At 34.8% G+C, this 22,845-nt stretch overlaps 1 protein-coding gene across 2 annotated transcripts; it reads left to right on the forward strand.

The window, feature by feature from the left end:
- The first annotated feature begins 1,424 nt into the window (after nt 1–1,424).
- LOC128214863 (dynein light chain Tctex-type 5-B-like) lies at nt 1,425–19,909 on the forward strand. Of its 2 annotated transcripts, none has more exons than XM_052921551.1 (5): nt 1,425–1,483; nt 5,614–5,755; nt 13,221–13,320; nt 13,757–13,847; nt 19,034–19,909. In XM_052921551.1, exons 2-5 carry the CDS (start codon nt 5,624–5,626, stop codon nt 19,197–19,199), a joined length of 489 nt encoding a protein of 162 aa, XP_052777511.1. In that variant the 5' UTR covers nt 1,425–1,483; nt 5,614–5,623; the 3' UTR covers nt 19,200–19,909. The 2 variants fall into 2 exon arrangements, with proteins under 2 accessions (XP_052777511.1, XP_052777512.1); XM_052921552.1 differs by lacking the exon at nt 1,425–1,483 and adding an exon at nt 5,150–5,275.
- The last annotated feature ends 2,936 nt before the right edge of the window (nt 19,910–22,845 follow it).

Here is a 22,845-nt window from a genome sequence, read left to right on the forward strand (position 1 = left end):
AGTTCACGTTTAAGTCATATCTCCCATTAGAGTTACAAAAAGGCACACAACAAAAATAATTTGATATTTTATTGCCTTTTCCTAAATTCAGATCACTGCTATCACCTATGGCAGCCATGGCCAGTATGGCTGGAATCTTTGTTTACATCTGACCCATCTAAGCCTCGTTCTGATAATGGAAAGCCAAGCATGCATATAATTTGAGAATGGGCTCATGCGCGCGGATGTTGGATTTGAATAACAGAACGAGCTAAATTTCAAAACAGTCAACAATATCAAGTTGATTTGTTCACTGATTGAAACAGCGAAATAACATTTTTATTTCGCGGATTAATCTATAAACCATCCGAACATATAATAAATGGTAACCACCTTTGCTTCAATTAATGATCTCAATATGTTTAGACCAAAAATATATTTTAACATTGGTTGTTTGCGTTTGCACCAAAGACTGTGACGATCTGGACGAGACCAGTACTGTACGGGTCTTTTTTATCGCCTTCATTCAAGGAGCATAATTTTCTATTCGAATCAAGTTATCCCATATCACAATTATGTACATGTGTAACGTTTCTCCCCTAACTAGCTCGGACACGCTACCTTAAATAACACTATGTACAACCCTATTCTCGGGCGGCATTGTCCCCAAAAATTAAGTATGATTGCTTACAAAACCAAATGATTGAAAATAATTATTATGGTTCAAGAATCAATATTAAATCACGTGTATATAAAGTTTGTATCCAGGATGCCTCACAAGAAGAAAACCAACAAGAAAGTGGAAAAAGGGGCTGATGTGTTCAGGTGGAATAGCCATCCTCTCTCAGCGACAACAGAAGTTTTCATTCGCCGGAGCTAAATACCCCTCAACTCAAGATTAGCGCATGACAGACTTGCAATTCCGTGCTTCTGCGAGCCTCTTACGAAATATAATATTCGTCAGACAATCTTGCAACTGTCTGACGACTGCTCTGCGACAGTCGTTAGATTGTTAGAGTAAAACTTTTTCTTGTGGTACCCACGACAAGATATTATCACACGGCAGATGCAAGACTGTCCTATGACAGACTCACGACAGCCACAAAACATAGATACCACAAAAAAATCGTATAACAAAAAGGTGCATGTCTATTTTGCATCACGACGGCAAGTCGATGCCACGATGCTCAAAATTGTGTACAAATGTAGGACTGTCTTGCGACGACCCCCGATGACCTACGATCTGCCAAAAATTTTATGTCGTGTCGTCGCAAAAATGCTTCGTGGGTTCGTTGTGACCAAGCGTTTTTGGCCAAAGAGAGATAACTGCGTATGTGTAGTCAGTATTTTCGTTATTAGAGTATGACTCCATGACGCTTTATAGGGACATATCATTAAAGCGCTTGCAATATCACCTCAACGCTTGCTTTTGTCTATGCAGACGGATTTTATTATAAATTAATGTTTTCATTTGTTGTTTAATTCTACAAGTCGAAGGCTTTTGGTAACCAATTATTTTGTGCTATAAATAATTATGCCCGATATTCTTCTTGCTATAATCATGTTTCAAGGCATATTTTTTCTTCAAAAGACAAATTTGGAAATTTAGGGGGAAAAGTATTACGATAATTTCAATGATATTGATAATATTTTTTATTATTATTATTATTGTTCGATCACCAGATATAGAGGATAATGGTTTGTTTCAGTGTAAGATCGTTATATAGTTCACTGAGTGAGAACAAAATTTAAGCTATATTTACTTTCGGTGTTTATGAGTAGAAGTATCAGGATATATTGCTATCTTACACTGAAACCAACATTTTTCTCTTTTTGTTATATGCCATAAAACAAAATACTGACACTTTAATTGTAGTTTTTCAGAAAAACGTGCCGAATTGTATGCAAACGTTGCGTCGTTTCGGAAATGACGTCTTTCAAATCGTGTCCTAGCCATGTGTGTGCTGTGGTTTGGTGTATAGAGCTGATATTTGGCCCTATATTGGTTGGAAAAAAACAACACTGGCTAGAAAATGTTTTCAACTTTACTTAGTACCTCTGTTTAACACAGTAATTAAGCTGGTCTGTTATTGAAAGAAAAACTCCAGGTACATGAATATATCCCGGAACAACCTGTTTTCGACTGCCTAAGGATTATTTACATTTCAGTCATAAATAAGTGATAATAAAAGATAAATGTTTGTGTGTACCATTTAAAGCAATCATTCATCTTAAAAAAAAAATCTGTTTTAATCATCTGTTGTTTACATTTTGCATCCAAAATGGCGGCTGTCACATGTTGTATTTGACCTAGATACAACCTGTTTTCGACAATGACCTTAAACTATACTTCATGACAAAAGTTTGTGCACAATATTTTTCATTTTAATTTGTTTAACTTGTTTTAACTGTTTAATGTATTTTTTTTTTTTTTTTAAAAAAGAGTAATTAAATGTTTACATATTTGCCATACAGTCACTTTATAGTTACTTATCACCACAAGAGGGGCAAAGGAATGCATCATCCCTTCTAATGGCTCTCACATGGGTACAAAATGATGAATTCACCCATCATGAACCCTGGTATCACTGGCCCAACTCTGAATGAGCCTCATTTGACCTGCCTAGGCTGCAATACGTATAATTTTATGATAACTGAGAGCCAATTATAATTCAATATAGTTACCTGTAGATAAATGTCATTAATTTGAGAATAAGCAACATACCAAATTTTGTTGCGCTATTAATGTTGTGCACTATACCAGTCATCGAAATTAGACTTTTGGATCAACAAGCCCGAATTATTATACTATTGCTTGGCATCAAATTTTTGAACAAGCCCTGCTATATAAAATTCAGAATTTGAGCAAGCCCGAAAGACATTTAACCAGTGCAGGGCTTGCGGGCATGTGCTAATTTCGACAACTGCTATACTAAGAAACAATAGGGCATAGGTTTTAGGCTCTGATAGATATGTAAAATCTGGAAAACAAAATCAACATGTTTTTAAAGAAGTATTTTACACATGAAATCATTCTAAACGAGCGGTTTAATTTGGCATAATTAAAAATGATTAATCGGTGTTGTTTCAAGTAAAACTGAAGTTTTTTTAAAACTAGCATTCCCATCCTTTTTCAAATGAAGTTTTCTGACAGTTATGATGTTATGGTTAACAATTGGAGCTTATTTTTACCGGACGTGATGCAAAATAGAAGTGTTTTACCTATTTTCATGGGGGGGGGGGGTCAAAAATAGGTTGTGGTCGAAAATAGGTTGTTCCGGGATATGTTGTGAAAGATAATACACACATATACTGCAAGACCCATAACTGGCTTTAATAATTTTCAAGTTATTTCACTTTTATCGACTGAAACCAAACAACAGATAAGCCTTCCGATTGGCGTTCGATCTTTGGCACTTCTGTTCCTGAATAAAAAAACACTTTTTATTACCCAATAGACCAAGCTTTTGACTTTAAGGCTCTTGTTGAGTCTTTGTGTAAGAATGATGTTCATTGAAACTCGACACATTTGTGTGAAACTGATCACATGCACCAGCCTCTGTCACTGAGAGGTTACATACTAGACTACAAATCCAGACCCCTCTGATTATAAAAACAAATACTCAAATGACTAACATTAAATCACAAAGCTGATCAAATACAAATAATTTTCCGGTTGAGGAATTGACTAATTTCTCTATTTCCGACTCAAATAAGCATTTATAAGACCCTGAAAATATCTTGACTGACAACTCTTTAAACATTAGCTTACTCTCAAACTGACAACACTTCACTAACCTTTCCAACATATTCTCATAAAGATAATTTTAACAAATTGTAATCCCTATTATAAACGATTCACTATTCCACAAGATTTGACATTTTAATAAGTGTCTAGAATTATGACGAAATTAATCAATCATTTGATTTCACTCAAACACTGTAAAATTGCTGTTTTAAGAATGCTATTATTTTTCAGTCCCGATTTTATTCCTTCTTTGTTTAACTAAATTTTGAATCTTTAATCCGAAATCACTATATTCAAAAAATCGCGATTTTGAAGTAAAAATTATTAAGGTCCCAATTTGGTATTTCACACCTGTTTATCAATCCTTATTTCTAACTCGATCATCTCATAGTTTTTCACACCATACTGCGAAAGCACTCAGGCATCGGCTGGTGACAATGGAGCACAATTAGCGCTTGTTAAGAACGACATTGAAATCATGTATGTTACAAACATCATTGCCAGAAAATGTAAGATTTATTTGGGTGATGTAGTGTGTATATAAATGCTGATAAACACAACCAGAATATTATTTGAAAATGTCTCATCTGGTTCATCGCTCACACGACCAACTACCGAACAATCCGGAGAATGGCCCGGTAACCAACCCGGGAGCTCGAGGATACGATTTGCATCTATGTGCTGTCATTTTGTTTTAAATGTTTAATTTTGTTTTTATAAAGAAGTGTAATAACCAATTTCTTATCATTTATTAAACATTAATTCAACAAACATGTCAACTCAAACAAAATGTATCGTATTGGTAACGTCTAACTGACATTGAAATCTTCACGACTTAATATTTCACGTCATCTATAATTCACGAACTCTGTCATTTTCTGAAAATTGTTAATCAAATTAATATTTGGGGTCCCTACAATTTCGGATTAACGCCCGTGTTCAACACTGTATAACTTCAGTCTTTCAGCGTAACCAAAACAAAAGGAAACAACGAATTACGGATGTCACACAGATAATAATTTTGTCACCTCTGTACAATTATTATTATTTTTAAAAAATGTTCTATTTATGATTACTGTAAAACTGTAGCTTATGGACCTTTAATAGGCATTTTCTACCAATTTAAGAGTCACCTACACATTTCATTGAATCATTCCTGTAGGACTATATTTCAGGTACTATTTTTACCCTGAAAAAGGCTAGTCCTCCACTCAAGTAAAACCCCTGATAGTGTTTACTGTTGCTCAATTTAGCAACAAACTGCAATAATAGCAAATTTTGTTTCCCTTCACACCATCTGCTCAGCTCTTGTTTATTAACTCAGGACATGATTGAAAAACAATAAAACTGTGATATGAAACCATTCATTAATTGCATCAATAACTAAATGAGGCATTGTAAAATCCTAGACTAAGTTGAGATAGGAGGAGAAAAAGCTCTGGGTTTTTTTAAGAACAACACTTCGTCATAAAATAATGCTTCTCGAATGAATTTGAAATAACGTATTTGGAATAACGTGCAATTGATTATATACAGTGGATTTTTTGGGTAAAATATTGACATATCAAGAACTCACATTTTAAGAGGATAAATTATATAAATGTTGGAGTTTTTAGATCTCTTAGTCATCTTTCATCACATACATGTACTTTATCCAACATAAATGTCATTTTATTTCTTTTGCAAATGACAACACCTACTATCAGCTTTAAAAGCTAGTTTTCCATTATCTATTTATATTGTTTATTTGACAGGTAATAAAACCTCAGAAAAAAACACTTATCATATTAAGAACAAAAGGGTTTTATTTTTGTAGAATTAGTTTATGTAATGAACTTTATTAAGGGGTTGTATTGTTGCTTAATCAAATAAATTGACTATTGTAGTATAAGTGTGATGACAGCCCTCGGTAAACCAGCATCAAGTCTGTTTTCTGTTCCGACCCACCGAGAACTACAGACCCATGGCTCCAGTGTCACGTCCTACGCCTGGGAGCCACATGAAGAGAGCCAGAGAAAAGCTAAGAAGGTAAGACTCATTCAGTGCTCAAAAGTCACATTAGCCCATAATGTAAAAATAAAGTAAAACTGTTTTAAGGCTTGTAGGAAATTTCATACATTCTACGATTTATAAATAATCAAGTTGTATATTATTTTCAGTACTAAACAGAATAATATAAAAGTTTGAGCTAGTGCTTGAATATAAGAGTTTCTAGGACTGATAAATCAGTGCTGTTTTGTTTAATGAACGCATTGGTAATATAATATGCTTCAGTTATACATTAATACTGAGCTTGTAGTGGGGACTTTGAGCTTGTTTTTTTGTCTAAATTCAAATTCTCAAAACTGGATCATGATGCATGTATTCTTTCCGATTCAAAACAATTTTCTTGCATTCTTTTGTTATCATATATATACATGAGTTGCCAAGACAATTTAATTGTATTGAAAAACAATTTGTTCAATTGAGGCCATTTATCAGTGTCATGAGAAATAAAATGTGACAGAGCATGCAACATGGCTATAATAACATCTTGATTTCAGTCACCAGTATAACTGCTCTACAAAATTCTTTGAAAATTTTTAAACAAAATTGCCAATGCTGCCAACAGCTCTGAAACTTTATAATACATTTACTTTCCTTTTTTTTTTCTTAAATATACAAGTTTACAATCTACTCTCTACAATCTGCTCTACTTTTCCGCCGCTTTTCGGTGTAGTTGATTGAAAAGTTTTGGCGAAACATGCATGGATCACTGTTAGATTAGATTTCAATGCAATAAATGATGTGCTGAGATATTTACATGAATTGGAAAATACTTGAGGTGGAACGCAAAGTTTAACGTAAATTCTAAGTTGAAAAAGGGGCATAATTTTGTCAAAATGCTTGATAGAGTTACCTCCTCCTGTGTACGGGCTGGGGGCATGATGGTGAACAAGCGTGCGAAGTTCCAAAGCCAGATGTCATATGACTAAAAATACTTGAGGTGGTATGCAAACTTTAACGTAAATTCTAAGTCGAAAAAGGGGCATAGTTTTGTCAAAATGCTTGCTAGAGTTACCTCCTCCTGTGTACAGGTTGGGGGCATGATGGTAAAAAGCGTGCAGAGTTTCAAAGCCAGATGTCAATGGACTTTGAAAATATTTGAGGTGTTACGCAAACTTAAACGTAAATTTTAAGTCGAAAAAGGGGCATTATTTTGTCAATATTCTTGATAGAGTTACCTCCTCCTGTGTACAGGTTGGGGGCATGATGGTGAACAAGCGTGCAAAGTTTCAAAGCCATATTTCCATGGACTTTGAAAATATTTGAGGTGCATGGTACGCAAACTTCTAAGTAAAAAAAGGGGCATAATTTTGTCAATATGTTTGATAGAGTTACCTTCTCCTGTGTACATGATGGTGAACAAGTGTGCAAAGTTTCAAAGCCATATGTCAATGGACAATGGAAAATATTTGAGGTGGTACGCAAACTTAAACATGAGTGGTTACGCCAGCACCGGCGCTCGGATGACTAGGATAGCTCTCCTTATTTTTTGAATAGTCAAGCTAAAAATAAATTCTCATTTTCAACATACCATCTGCATTTAAACTATTTTTTTTGGTATAACTGACATCAAGGCTGTTGTCTGTATCAATAGCAGGGGTGTAGAAATGTTTTGAAGTAGCAGGGTGTTTTCCTGAAGTAGCCGGGGGGTTTGGGGGCCCTCCCCCATAAGGGGTCTAGGGGGCAACGCCCCCTGTGGGGGGTTCAGGGGGCGAAGCCCCCCCCAATGAAAATGATTTCAGCCATTTTTGAACTCAAATTGAATTGAATAGTAACAAATCACATATAAACCAGAGTAATTGATAAAATATATTGTCCTGTGTTTATCCCAGGGGGCATTATAAGTATCTATCATGTGTTTCCGGTATGGATAGAAAAATCCGACCCGAGGGCTCGTGCGTAAGCTGGAAACGAGGCTTGCCGAGGGTCGGATTTTTCTATCTGTACTGGAATAACATGATTGATAATTTTTCTTGCATATCTAAATTTATCAATTTGTGGAAAAAATGACGTTGAAAACGAACTTTTGTACAATAACACCAAAAAGCGCGTGCGACGTTGTATACCGAAGTCATAGAGTGCAGTTACTAAAAATAGCGTTTTATTTTCAATTTTAATTAAAAGTCTTGCAAACATATTTATTTGATTGCGCTTTATTGAAAAGGCATAATTTATTTTTCATAAACCATACAATAAATGAAATAAGAAGTGACGCGTTGTTGCGCGTGACTCATCTTACATGGGGTATGTAAGATGGGGTTTTCCAGCACTGGTCACATGACCGGAAACACACGTCCGGTATGCAAGAATAATTGTTAAACAAATTATATAACTTCAAAGAATTCATTACTGAATATAAAGTCATTTTTATTATTTACATTTCCTTATTCCTTTTAATAAATAATTGAGTCAGTGAAATTTGTTACATTGTTCTTTTTCTGTTGAGAAGAAGTAGTGCCTAGCAATGAGGAGACACAGGCATATTCATTGTAAGGACGGTGGAAATAGTGTTGCAAATAGGAAAACTCTCGCAGTCAGGATGTGCTTCAAAAAACATCAACAAAAAGTGACAGTAAAACTGAATGTTTGTAATAATATTGACTTAAAATGAAAAATACAGTAACATGTATTGTAAAAAAATCAGTATGAGTATGAAGTCCTTTTTTTATTTTTATTTTTTTCGCACCACCCGTCCAACATTTTGTCAAAAAAATCCGTTAACCAATTAATAAAAAAAAAGAAGGTCTTATAGTATCATAACTATGATTAAACAAACAGGTATAACTAAATTTGTAGTGTTTCTTGCAGCACACACACATTTAACACGAAAGCTTTAAATGCGGGGATCATTTTTTTCTGATCAATATTGTTAATAACACATTTTGTCAGTAACTGGAATTTCAAAGATGGGCTATTTTAGGTAGCAACGACTCCTGAATTAAACGTTTGATTAACATTCTGACATTTGTATGAACAAAATAAGTAGAGAACATGATTATGTTTTGGGAGGCCAGAAGATGTGATGAGCAATATTGAAATGTATTCTTACCACAACAGAGTTGCCTGGGGTTACAGGAGTGGGGATGGTTGGCATGAGTTTTCTTGCAAAGTTGACCTTCTAAGTTGCTCCGACAACTGTAAAAGTTGTTTGATTGATTGCAACAATCACCTTATAACAATTACATGATGACTTATTTTAGCTGTTTACACAATCCATATTTTTTAATATAACTGCTCTCATTTATACCCTTATTTTATCATGATTTACATCTTTATAAAATATATATGGTTCATTAATTGATTAAGCACTTTAGATGTTTAATCGAGAAAGCCATTACCTTTGCTGTGAAATTTGTTGATGGATATGCAGTCGAATTCTGTGTGTGAAAGTGGCTGCTGAAATATCAAGAAGAACACATGTATATGCAGTTCTTTCTGTTTTATTATTATTATTTTTAAAATTAAGACTAAAACCGTTATTCAAGCATAATGCAGAACTTAATTAAAATTTTGTTGTTTAAACGAACATATTAAAATAAATATATGTGAACTTGGTAGATTCGGGCAAGCTTCATTATGATAACCGACAGCAATTGTAATTACTCGGAAACTTTCGCGGAAGCCGAGGGTTAATGCTGATATCTTTCTTTTCGTTGCACATATGAACTTCTTTGTGAAGTTTAATGATTGCTAGAATTCTTTTCGGGTGAAAGTTATGTAACAAGGCAAATATAAGGTAATATGGTTGTAATAAACATAGCATTGATACCCAACAAAATATTTTGTAAAGCATTCACTAAGCTTTCTTAATTGCAATGAGCTACTCGATGTAAATCAAACACAATAGTTGTAAAAGTCTGAGAACAGACAAACACAATTTCAAAACCAATACTGGTAAAACCAGAAATAGAAAGGTTACCTCAATCTTTCACGACCACGTAACCCTTTGAATTGTTGCATTTGATTATCCGCAAGTCTCACACAGCATATGCAATTTATTTGGTGATTCAAAATTTGAAAGACTCCTCAAGTTCGTGTCATTCTTGTCAGTCATGGCTAATGTTCCATATTTTAACTTTAACGTTACTCACTCAAGTTCAAATGTTTTCTTGGTAAAAGTGTAGTTATCTGTTATTAATGTCGGATCGAAAGCACGGTACATGCATGTCTATCAGTAATGGTTTCCGTGTGGGCATCCGAAATAATTAAAGGTTAAGGTTCACAAAGGGGAATCCGACCAGATTTGCGCAAGATAAGGTGAGTATTTATAAACAGCTGGATCTTGCACCCCATTGATAGCCCATGAGGCTTTTCAGTGAGTCAAATATTGTACATGATGACCTCGAATCGAGTGGAAGTTAATTATTTATAGCCGACTGGGCTAAGTTTAGTTCACTTGCTATAAGTGGTTGATGTTATAATATCCCAATTAGTGTCATAAGTAACATTTTAAGTGGACTTTAAAGTTCATAAAAGTTGAGTGTAAATTTATATCATGGGGTCATGTTTTTTTCATCATGTGTTTGACTTCCCTAAAGTTGTAGTTTTATTTTTATTTTTGTAACATCTTTTATATTACAAGGAGAATGCGGTGTTCAGATGAAAGCATGGAAGATGTTTATCTTTTAACTCGCCACGTGAAATGTAAATGATAAAGGGAACAAAAACAATTCAATAATTATCATGACTTTCGAATATTTTGGATTTTTTGGCTGAAAAAATTAGACTTAGTTCGAAATAACGCTCCACTAAAATGTTTAAGTAGGATATTCCGTCCCAAAGGTTTCGTAGAAAAAACGAAGTACGAAATTCTGTGTCACACAAATGTTCAAGTATATAAATACGCCCGTAATTTGTTTACGCCTGGAACTTCCAATATTTTTACGTCCAAAATCCACTAGAAACGTGTAGGGCTATCAGGCGGAATAATGATTCCGTCCATACTCCAGGCGGAATTCACCGATTCCGTGCCAATTCTGCCTCAATTCCACTGGGAATTCGCCCCTTTATTTCATACATGCAGTTCTCGTATCACTGAAGAAGTATATCTGAAAAAAAGAAACAAAAAATCCTTACTGCCTGCCCGTCTTAAGACAAACAATGTCCAAGGGTTATTTCAACAGATTGTACATTTTAGATTGGTGGTGGAATCATGGACCAAATGATGTTATAGAATGAACTTACTTTGTGAGAATGCAATGTTAATAATTTAAAATTAGATCCAGAACATGCAATTCATGTCTTTATCTTCTTATAAACAACATTCTAAAAACAGTACCTGTCAATAAAATTAACCTTTTACGCACAACTGCTTGATAACTTTGTCCGGGAAAGAGGTAACCAAAATTGACACGACATGTTACGTCATTAATTTCTGCTTGAATTTTTTTTTTTTATTAAAAACGACCAAATAATTATTTGTAATGTAGAATGGACCATCCCAGATTAGTTTCTTGCTCCTGTTTGATGTTTTTTGAATACATGCGTTTTTTGTTGCTGGAAGAAAAAGGCCTACATGAAAAAGTGCCCGGCAATTGTCCACAAAAATCGGACTTGTTCTTCGTTTTTAATATTAATCAAATTCAAGGAACTAAATGAAAAACTCGAGACTGTCTCCCACATAAATGATCTTTTTAACCATCCATATAAATAACATTTAATAAAACAAATGGTAGGAGTAAATTTGGTTTGTTTGGGATGTAACAGGAATGTGCTGGACAGTGAATTTTTGCTCAAATGGAAATGTTTATTTTTACAAAATTGCCATATTGCAAAGCAAAGTGACAAGAAGGAATTCTTTTCAGAGATTCCAATGTTGGATCGATTTGGTAGTGTTTATTCATATTTTTATTACTCATTTACATTTCTCACAATTAACTTCTTGTCATTAACTTCTCATAATTATCTTCTCAAATGCCCTTATCAACTACTATGGGTCATGCATAAACAGTGATAAGGGTTTTTTCACACCTTATTAAATTGCCGTTCAACTGTCATTGCAATTTTTACAACTTGTGAAAATGTTAACACCTAGCAATTGTTTGTTTATTTTGGAACACATGTTTTGGAAAAAAGTGTGAAATTATGACCTCGAGGGAGCCATAAGGTTTTGTGCATGATTTGTGTACTTGGGACAGACTATATTGCTCAACTCCTCAACATATTTGTATATATATCAACAGGTTTTGATGCAGCGTAGGTATATTCTATATGAAAATAGAAGGAAAAATGTTTGGGACCAAACCCTGACCTCGAGGGACCGCCAGTTCTCGAATGACTGCTTGTTCGAACGAGTGCAGTTTTACCGTATAAGAAAAACTTTGAAAATCTTCTTGTCCTAAACCACAAGATCCAGACATTTGAGATTTGCTAGGTAGCATCATATGATGTTATGCAGCATCATATGATGTTATGTAGCATCATATAATGGCGCTCTACCAAGTGTGTTAAAATGATGCCACTGGGTCCAAAGCTGGCCACACTCCTTTTGGACCTTCAACCAAATTTTGTCTTGGCACTTTATTGCAAAGTGATCTCCCGTTGTTCATTTGTTAAAATGCACTCTTTGTCCAGACATTTACTTGGAGGACAAACTACTTGAAGGAAATTGAATTTATGGAAACTTTGAAATACCGCCTCCTTCAATAGAATCCAACTAAGCTCCTGTTTAAAGGGTTACTTCGATATATATTTTATAGTCCAAAGCATCCACGCTACATTTACTGTTGCTTTTATTGATTCTAAATTGATGATGTTATTGTTTTTAATACTTATAGACTTAATCAGTTAATGAAATCTGTAGCGTGCTCGCCGAATGGGTATTACCCAATGGCGAGGGTAAATATACCCCCCTCCAAGTTAACAATGTTAAATTATTGGACAGCTTTGTTATCAAAAAGTGGCAAGCATCCGATGAGTCATCTGTTCCCCCCAAAAAGAATTTAAGCCATCAACAAGTTCTAGTAGTCGAGTCACTCAAGATTGATATTTTTTTATATTCATAATATGTCTTAGATGTAAATATCTATTAATTAGACAATATTATAAGGGAATAAAGAAAGTAATAAAATTGCAAGTTGATTTTTCATTTCGCGAGTTGCCTCAAAAAGCACTAGCAAAATTTTGCGAGTTCTCCTCAAAGTTAAATTCGAACCCTGAAGATTACAATATTTGAGACTAATTGTTCACAGTTTAATCCCTAGTTGCTTTGCCATAAACTAACAAACTCATTTACTCTTATAAAATAACACAAGTTTAAAACTTTCACTTAAGTGAGCAATTTAGGGCCATCATGGTCCTCTTGTTTTTTAATGGTATCTTTTGAAAATTTATAATCCACAATTTAAAGTGAAAAGATATATTTTCGGAAAAACACTAAACTTCATGCCAACAAAAATGTATGATTACACAGTATTGCATATATGTACACATGCATTGTGTTTTCCAGGTCTACTATGAGAACACATACAAGATGGAGCCACCAGAGAAGTTTCGTTCAGACAAGGTCAAGCCCATCATTGAAAAGGTCCTGGCAACAAATCTAGAAGGTAGGGATGCAAACAGAGGGGTGGGCAACAATGGTAACAAATTGATAAAGTTACATTAAGTGTTAAAACTGTTATAAACTGCTTATTCAGTCATTGAAATTTCGGTATTCTTGAACATTAAGCCTGAATATATAAACATATACCAAACCTGAGACGTTTTTCCATACCCTAGGGGTCGATTCAGTCTTGCAAGTGAGTGCTAATTTTAATCACTGCCTAATAAGTTTTAAAACTAATAAAACACAACTGCTTATTAAGTTTCAAACTATTTTGCAAACTACTGCTTATTAAAGTTCAGTTCCGGTACTAGAAATAACAACGATTTACATAATTGAGATGTTTCAAATAGTTATTGTTCCTTCAAAATGCACCATTTAGACAACTGACTATGTGCAACATACTAAAAAGATGTAACTTTTGTACAAAAATTTTGCAGGAAGAAAATATGACCCGATTGAGTGTTCTATTTTGTCAAAGGCCTTGTCTGACGATATCAAGCAACAAGTTAGAGGTCTCAACTTCCAAAGGTACAAGCTACAGAACATACAATCAAACTCAATGTTCAAGTGCTTTGTGGAGCAATTGCCAAAGCTTGTCCATTGTATTCAGTCAAAAAGGGGCATACAGAATTATGGCATTTGCAAGTTGTCTCTGGCAACATCTATGCCAGAGTTATAGTTTTGCACTATGATGACAAAGAAACTTAGTAACATCACAAAGGCTTTTGCCTTAGACACAACATTTTAATAATTGCTTAGAACTGTTAAACATACATATTTTTATTTATATATATATATAAATATATACACACACATTTTTCATTTAACCCAAATTCAGATTAGTACTTAACTTTTAACTATCTAATATCTTTTACAAAAATGCATTGGGGTCTTATCTTAATATGAAATAAGATAAGAAGGGTTAAGTTTCCATGAACAATGATAAATGCTATTATGACAAGAATCAGTAAATATGTCTTGTTGAGGCCATTTAAGTTGATTCATTAAAAATATAAAATCTTATAAAGTTTGTTCAAATTTTGCCGCTTGGGTCAAAACTAGCCCTTCCCCGGGGGTCACAAGGTTTCCTCAAGACAAATACAATAAAACTGTTATGGCTCGAGGACGTCGGGGTCCGAGCTGAAACCTCGAGGGAACCGATGTTTAAAACGACCTGAGTTTCAATTTTCCAGTCTGTTATAAAATATCTTTCAGTGTATTTTAAGTTTGAAGTTGTCAAACCAACTGATTACTATGACACTGATTATATGCTGCATTGTGAAAATCGCTCATATGTTAAAAGGTTGTCGTAAACGAAATCTAAAAGAAAAAAACAACAATAATAAATGAATAAATAGTTATGTTTATTTTTACAAAAAGCTCATTTTCTAAACAAGCAACATTTAAATGCATATTTCCAACCAAGTAAACATACATACTTCCTTCTATAAGGGAAAGTTATAATATAAAGCAAATCCGCGGCCTACAGCGGACCTTTAAACTTATCCGCGGCCTACAGCGGACCATACCACTTCTTTCCCCTCCGAGAAAACTCGTCCCGAGTCTTGGTCTGGAATCTCATGGGAAAGGCAACTTCGTTTGGGCAGTTGACATCATCCCACCGCTGCCACCTTTGTAACGTGCGAGACCAAACAAACACCAACAGATCCCTTCAGAGAAAAGTATGCTTGACCTTGAAGGGGTCCGCTGGTCTTTATATACACTAAATTCTCAATCCACACAGAACCCAGGCTTTGCTAATTTGCATATTACTAACCAAGTTAACATACATACTATGAATGTACTTCCGTCTATGATGGAATGTTATACTATGAACGCACATCCGCCGCCTACAGTGGACCGTTACACTAATCCGCCACCTACAGCGGACCGTTACACTATTTTCATTTAAAAATGACATTTAAACAAATATCAGTGAAATTACTGGTTTTAAGTTTCTTATAATATGACTAATTATCAAGTAAAATGTCATCAACCACATGGTGCAATTACATGCAGTTTTTACCAACAGTGGATGCCTTTTTGTCATCAGATTGTGTCCAGAGCATATGACAATTATTTGACTACAGACTAAAAAGACTTGTTAACAAGTATTATGTGACACAACAGTAAACATCTATCATCTTTTTTAACCAGGTCTTCACAAAGTGAAAGCATCACAATAACCTATGAAACTGAATAATTCCAGTAAGGGTTGACATATCTTGACCAAACTTGGTCTATAGGAAGAGTTTATAGATACCTTTCATGGGATTGCGTTTGGGGTCCCTAGGGTCAAGGTCAAGGTTACTGTTACTTAAACAATAGAAAAATGGTTGAAACTGAATAACCTTAGTAAGGGTGGACATATCTTGACCAAACTTGGTCTATAGGAAAAATTTATGGATACGTTTCATGGGATTGCGTTTGGGGTCCCTAGGGTCAAGTTCAGAGTCACTGTTACTAAAAATTAAAAAACGGTTGAAACTGAATAACTTTAGTTAGGGTTGACATATCTTGGCCAAACTTGGTCTATAGGAAGAGTTTATGGATACCTTTCATGGGATTGTGTTTGGGGTCCCTAGGGTCAAGGTCACTGTTACTAAAAATTAAAAAACGGTTGAAACTGAATAACTTTAGTTAGGGTTGACATATCTTGGCCAAACTTGGTCTATAGGAAGAGTTTATGGATACCTTTCATGGGATTGGGTTAGGGGTCCCTAGGGTCAAGGTCACTGTTACTAACAATAGAAAAACGGTTGAAACTGAATAACATTAGTTTGGGTGGACATATCTTGACCAAACTTGGTATAAAGGAAGAGTTTATGGAGACCTGTCATGGAATTGTGTTTTGGGGTCCCTAGGATCAAAGTCACTGTTGCTAAAAATAGAAAAAAGGTTGAAACTGAATAACTTAAGTAAGGGTTAACATATCTTGACCCAATTAACTTGGTATAAAGGAAGAGTTTATGGATTCCTTTCATGTAATTGCGTTTGGGGTCCCTATGGTCAAGGTCACTGTTACTAAAAAACACAGACACAGGCTGAAGTTCTTCTGTCAATCATTGAAAACCTGGTTTTGTCGCATTGCGGTGTTTCTTGTTTGTTTTTTATAAGATTCCACATTCACAATGTGAATGATATAAAAACCAAAAAACATATACAAACTGAGATCTTAAGGTATCCAATGTACAAATAAGCTTGTCAATACATTGAGCCATTGATGTTAATGCTAAATGTTGATTCCTGCTGGCCCCTTTTGATTGTGTCTCCCCTATTCATGGTGAGACATAATGTTTTTGCCCTGTCCGTCAGACCGTCAATCAGTCTTTACGTTACACTTTGTTTCCGCTCAATAACTGTAGAACACATTGACCCAGGAACTTCATACTTGGTATGCAAGTCAAGGTCGGGGAGACCAAGATGTGGAAAAACGTTTTCCCCTCAATAACTTAAGATCTTTTGGGTCAAGGAACTTCATACTTGGTACACAGTTGGTCATGACTAGGATATGACCTCTATTTATTTTGTGATAAGTTAGTAAAAGGTCAAGGTCACGGTGACATAGATATGTTGGCGGTTACCTTAAGTTGAAAAATGGTTTTCTTTCAATAACTAAAGAATGCTTGGATCCAGGAACTTCATACTTGGTATGCAAGTTGGTCATGATTACAACTTGCATATCAAGTATGAAGTTCCTGGGCCCATGCATTCTTTAGTTATTGAGCAGAAACAGTTTTATTACCTCAATGATTAGTAGATGACTCCTAATGATTTTAAGGCCAGTAGATCAAGGAAAAATGGTTTCCACTCAATAACTATAGAACGCTCGGACACTGGAACTTCATACTTGGACCCAGAAATTTCATACTTGGTATGCCGACACTGTTGCTTCGTCTCCAGTCCAAAAGTACAAATTTCATGTCCATCATGTATTATTTCTCAGCTACGACCACACCATGGGGGGATGGGGGATGGGGGGACAAGCGTTATTTTTCAAAAAAGCAATCTCTAGTTTTGATATCTATTTTACATATATCAGTTATCGGCCAGATAACTGATATATGTAAAATAGATGATTGAAAGTACACTATAGATAAAGTAATTGCAGATTGTGTTTTAAATTACCTAAGCGCAAAGTACTCAGTGTTAGCTATCATGATATAGGGTGATTGTCTGTCCATAGCCAACATTTTCCTTCATTTACTTCTCCTCCTAAACCACAGGGACAATTTCAACCAAACTTCACAGGAATGTCCCTTGGGTGGTCCTTTTGCAGTGGTTCCATGCAGAACTGTAGTTGCCATTTCAGTGGAAAGAAAACAACTTTGAAAATTGCCTTCTCAGAATCTGCTGGCCTGATTTTAAACATTATTTCACGAAAATGTTCCTAAGGTGACCCTGTATCAAATTCTTCATCCCATGTTGATTTGTAAAAAAAACATGGCTGCCAGGGGGCAGGGCTACTTGTCACTATATATGTCTTTATGGAAAACTCTGAAAATTATCTCCTTAGAATCCGCTGGCCCTATTTTAAAATAATTTCACAGAAATGATCCTTAGGTGACCCTCTATCAAATTCCTTCACCCCATATTGATTCGTAAAAAAATAGCCCTCAGGGGGTGGGGGTACTTTTCACTATGTATGTCTATATGGAAAACTTTGAAAATGTTCCCTAGTTAAAATTAAAAAATAAATCCGAATCCAGTGTGTGTATACCACGTGATAAATTACGTCATATATGCTACGTCGGAAGGCAACATTTTGCCTAAAATGAAGACTTAAAACAATGATAACTTTTGTTTTACTACACCATTTTAAATGAAACAAAGGGCTGTCTATGCCGATTAAAGAGCCCTGCCTTTGTTTTGTTACCGGAGTTTGATAAGGTGGTTAGTTTCATCAAACACTTCGACAAACCTGTTTCCAAAATAATGTTTTGACACTGCTCCGTCTTCCGATGTAGCATTTATGACGCATTGATCACGTGGTACACACACACTGGAATCCCCTGGCTGGATTTTAGTATAGTTTCAAAGAAATTATCCTGAGGTGACCCCATATCGATTCCTTCACCCCAAGTGCATTTCATAAAACAACATGTCCGCCAGGGGACAGAGCTACTTTTTACTATAAATGTTGATATGGAAAACTTTGAATATCTTTTCTTCTAAAATTATTGGCAAAATTTCAAAATTGTTTCACAGTAGTGTTCCTAAGGTGACCCTCTGTCAAATTACTTCACCCCATGTTAATTCATAAAAAAAACATAGTTGCCAGGGTCGGGGATAGTTACTATAATATGTATATGGAAAATTTTGAAAACCACCTCTTAAGAAATAATTTACCCGATTTCAAAATAATTTCACAAATGTTCCTAAGGTGACCATATATCAAATTCCTTCACCCCATTGTGATTCATAAAAAAACATGGCTGCCAGGGCAGTTTTCACTATATGTCTATATGGAAAACGTTGAAAATCTTTTCTTCAGAAACCATTGGCCCGATTTCAAAATATTTTCATAGAAATGTTCCTTAGGTGACCCTTTTATCAACTAATTTATGTTTTTTTTTCTTTTCTTATTGTTCTTTTCTCTTTATTTTTTTTTTATTTTTTTTTATTTTTTTTTTTTTTTGTATAATTTTTCCAAGTCAATTTCAGAGATTACCTTATACAATAAGACTCCTTTGTTGATCATTAATTAATTCCAGATACAAGATAATCTGTTTGGTGACTTTGGGCCAGAAGAACGACCAGGGGGTCAGTGTGGGCAGTCGATTCTTGTGGGACGCAGACAGGGACAGTTTTGCAACCGCCTCCTGGCATAATCGGCATCTGTATGCTGTTGGAACAGTGTATGCTTTGTATTATGAGTGAGCTTACAAGGTTGATTGATTGATGTACTACAGTGAATTGACTTTTATCGGTAAGAAAAAGGTGAAACAATTTTTCATTTAATTATCTTTTAAATTTGTGTCTACAGTAAATGTGCCTACATAGTTTATATGCTGTGTTCATTGTTATTTGCTTGATTTTTATAGCTCTATAAATTTATACACATGTTAATAGAATGGGACATATTAAAGTTTCATCTGCGTCGGGCGGCATCAAGTATGTTGTTAAATCAACAACTTTGGAAGCATACTTGTCCAATCACCACCAAATTTGGTAATTTGGCATAATATCTTTGACATTCAATAACCAGCCTTGTCACTTGAGTCACTCAAGAGTAATCGCCCTTTAATTATAGAATTTTACCTTAAATGAAGGTTCAATCAGGTTCAATAACCAGTCATGTCGTCTTAGTCACTCCAGAGTTATGACCTAGGCAAAATCTGTATTTACAGTGTCCACTCTCTCAATTTGGCTAACAGACCGCCAATTATCATCAAACATAGTGTCCTAAAAAGAAGAAGTGTATTTTGCGTCAGTTGGCGCTCTTGTGTTGAAATATATTCTAATCATATACTATTCATACACATTTTGTGTGTTTATTGAGTTTTGTCTTGCCAATCTAGTTTTAAAACAAGATTTTATTTGCTTAAATTGGTGTGTTTGTGCATAAAGGAAATGAAGTTCAATATAAAACCTTGAAAATGATTGTAAATATTTTGTATGTTTGGAAATTGGTTATTTCTTATTTTAAAGCATTGAAAACATAGATTGTTTATTCCATTTCCATAAAGCTGCACTCTCACAGATTGACCATTTTGACAACTTTTTTATTTTTTGTCTTGGAATGATCCAATTTTTGCGTAAATGTCTTGAAACCAATGATACAAGATTGCTGACAAAAGATCAGATTGCAGTTTTTCATATTTAGACTCGAAAATTCATGTTTAATGGCTAAAAGCGTTACTAACACTGAACAATGAAATTTTCGGCAGTTTCCCAAACAATTGAGATCTGTTCTATTGTGAGTTAGCTTATATGACTGCATTGAAGGCATTGATACCAAAATAAGCTGATTCCGAGACAAAAAATAAAAAAGGTCAAAACTGTCTATCTTTGATGCTGCTTTAAAAGAAACTAGAGATATCACTGTGGTTAATACTCCCACTTCACTGGGAGTGATGTATGCTCATTGAATGCCCTATGTCAGTGAGAAGGCATCAATTAAGTTAATAGTCTGTACTATATAGAAATAAGGACATATGTGCTTTAATGCATGAATTTTCTTTTTAGTTTTCAAAAGCATACCACAGTTCTTAATTGAGTTGACCAAATACAAAATAATGTTTCTTTTGTACAGTTGAGGTCAATACCTCAAAAACAACGAAATTATGATAGTATAACTAGAGCAGTCACAGACTGCAAAATCCCCTTACAACAAAGGGTTACAATTTAACAATGGACAATAACTCTGCACTGAAGGTTATGGTTCTTGTGCAATACACTTCTCATAAATGAGATCTATCTGTGTATGAAGTTTGAAGGAAATGCCTTGAAGACTTCGAGTTATGCTACAGACAAAAGAGTATAAAAAATGAACAAGAAACGCCGCAATGCGACGAAACCAGGTTTTTAATGATTGACAGAAGAACTTCAGCCTGTGTCTGTTTTTCTATTTTAGTAACAGTGACCTTGACCCTAGGGACCCCAAATGCAATCCATTGAAAGGTATCCATAAACTCTACCTTTATACCAAGTTGTGTCAGGATATGTAAACCCTCACTTAAGTTATTCAGTTTTTAGTAACAGTGACCTTGACCTTGAATCTAGGGACCCCAAAACGCAATCCCATGAAAGTATCCAAAAACCCTACTATAGACCAAGTTTGGTCAAGATATGTCAATCCTAACTAAAGATATTCAGTTTAACTGTTTTTCTATTTTAAGTAACAGTGACCTTGACCTTGACCCTAGGGACCCCAAACGCAATCACATGAAAGGTATCTATAAACTCTTCCTGTACACCAAGTAATTGTCAAGATATGTCATCCCTAACTAAAGTTATTTAGTTTCAACCGTTTTTCTATTTTTAGTAACAGTGACCTTGACCTTAAACCTAGGGACCCCAATTCACAATCCCATGAAAGGTATCCATTAACCCGTCCAATTGACCAAGTTTAGTCAAGATATGTCATCCCTAACTAAAGTTATTCAGTTTCAACCGTTTTTCTATTTTGAGTAACAGTGACCTTGACCTTGACCCTAGGGACCCCAAACGCAATCCCATGGTACCCATAAACTCTTTCTATAGACCAAGTTTGGTCAAGATAGGTTTCACTATGTGAAAATCTGGTTAACAAAGGGATATAACTAAAAAAAATGTGCATTCAGACCTATGGTTCCTACTTGAAGGAATTAATTGAAACTTGGAACATAGATAATGAGTGAAGTTGTGCACCTTGCAAGATTAATAACACTCGGGGCACTTTATTGCAGAGTTATCTTCCCTTGTTCATTTTTTTTATGATTTAAGTTTGTCCTTGCACTCGAAAACTACTTGAAGGAATTGGTGGAATCTTGGAATATGCATTATAACATAGAAATCGTTGTGAAGTTATGAAACTTGGATGAATTATAACTCAGTTTTCTGCTCTTGTTAATTTTTTTACCGAGTAAATTTGACCTAGCATTTTACTCAAAAGCTACTTGAAAGAATTGATTAAAACTTGGAACAAGGATAGATAGTGATGTTTATTTGTGCAAGAATCATAAATTTGGGTTTCTTAATTGAGGACTCAATTTTCCCTTGTTTAATTTTGATAATGCAAACTTTGTCCGGACACTTTCTGAAAAACAACTTGAAGAAATTCAAATTCATTGAAACTTGGAACATATATTTGTAGTGATGTGCACCTGGGAAGATTTATAACTCTGGACACATTATTAAGGCAAGGCATTTCCCCTTGTCCCTTATTTATAATGCACACATTGTGCAGGCACTAATTCAATCAAAGCACGAACGCGCTGAAAGTATGTGAGAGTTGCAAATTTTATTTGAACAAGAAGAATGGGTGAATGGCACATGGATAAAAGTAAAAACTGTGTTGAGGGCCAAGAGCGCGTGAGTCCACATTGGGCGAGGAAACATACATATCTGTATCCATTATATGGTGTCTGGTGTCATTTTGTTTATGTAAAAGTCACTGCAATCGTCTTACATTGTAGTCCCTAATCACCATGTATTTGAGGTTACAATGCATGCCCCTTTCAGTCATTTCTAAAGGTGTTTCGTTGCTTGATTAGATATCATGCGAAAGGAAAGTATAATACATCATATATATCATTTTCTTTAATGAACATACATGTTTTGTTTAAGGAAAATCATTTTTTTACAAACAACTTCAGCAATAATTCCTTTCAAAATTCACAACTTCAGGCAAAAGTCCTTCAAAATGCACAGCTTATCACTTCAATCGACGTACCCCCATCCCCATGTATCTTAAGGTTAAAATGCATGCCCCTTTCCTTGCTCGCTTCTAATGTATTTCGGTGCTTTGATTAGATATCATACGATAGGCAAGTTTTATAAACATACACGTTTAAATTGTTTAAAGCTGCACTCTCATAGATAT

Source organism: Mya arenaria, chromosome 13 (assembly GCF_026914265.1).
Source record: "Mya arenaria isolate MELC-2E11 chromosome 13, ASM2691426v1".
Classification (NCBI taxonomy): domain Eukaryota; kingdom Metazoa; phylum Mollusca; class Bivalvia; order Myida; family Myidae; genus Mya; species Mya arenaria.

What these genes read in the sequence shown, in the direction of transcription:
- LOC128214863 (XM_052921551.1), top strand. Translation starts at nt 5,624, where the DNA reads ATGACAGCCCTCGGTAAACCAGCATCAAGTCTGTTTTCTGTTCCGACC. An exon ending in CCTGGCAACAAATCTAGAAG is followed by an intron (nt 13,321 to 13,756) that starts GTAGGGATGCAA and finishes AAAATTTTGCAG; the next exon opens with GAAGAAAATATGACCCGATT. An exon ending in AGAGGTCTCAACTTCCAAAG is followed by an intron (nt 13,848 to 19,033) that starts GTACAAGCTACA and finishes AATTAATTCCAG; the next exon opens with ATACAAGATAATCTGTTTGG.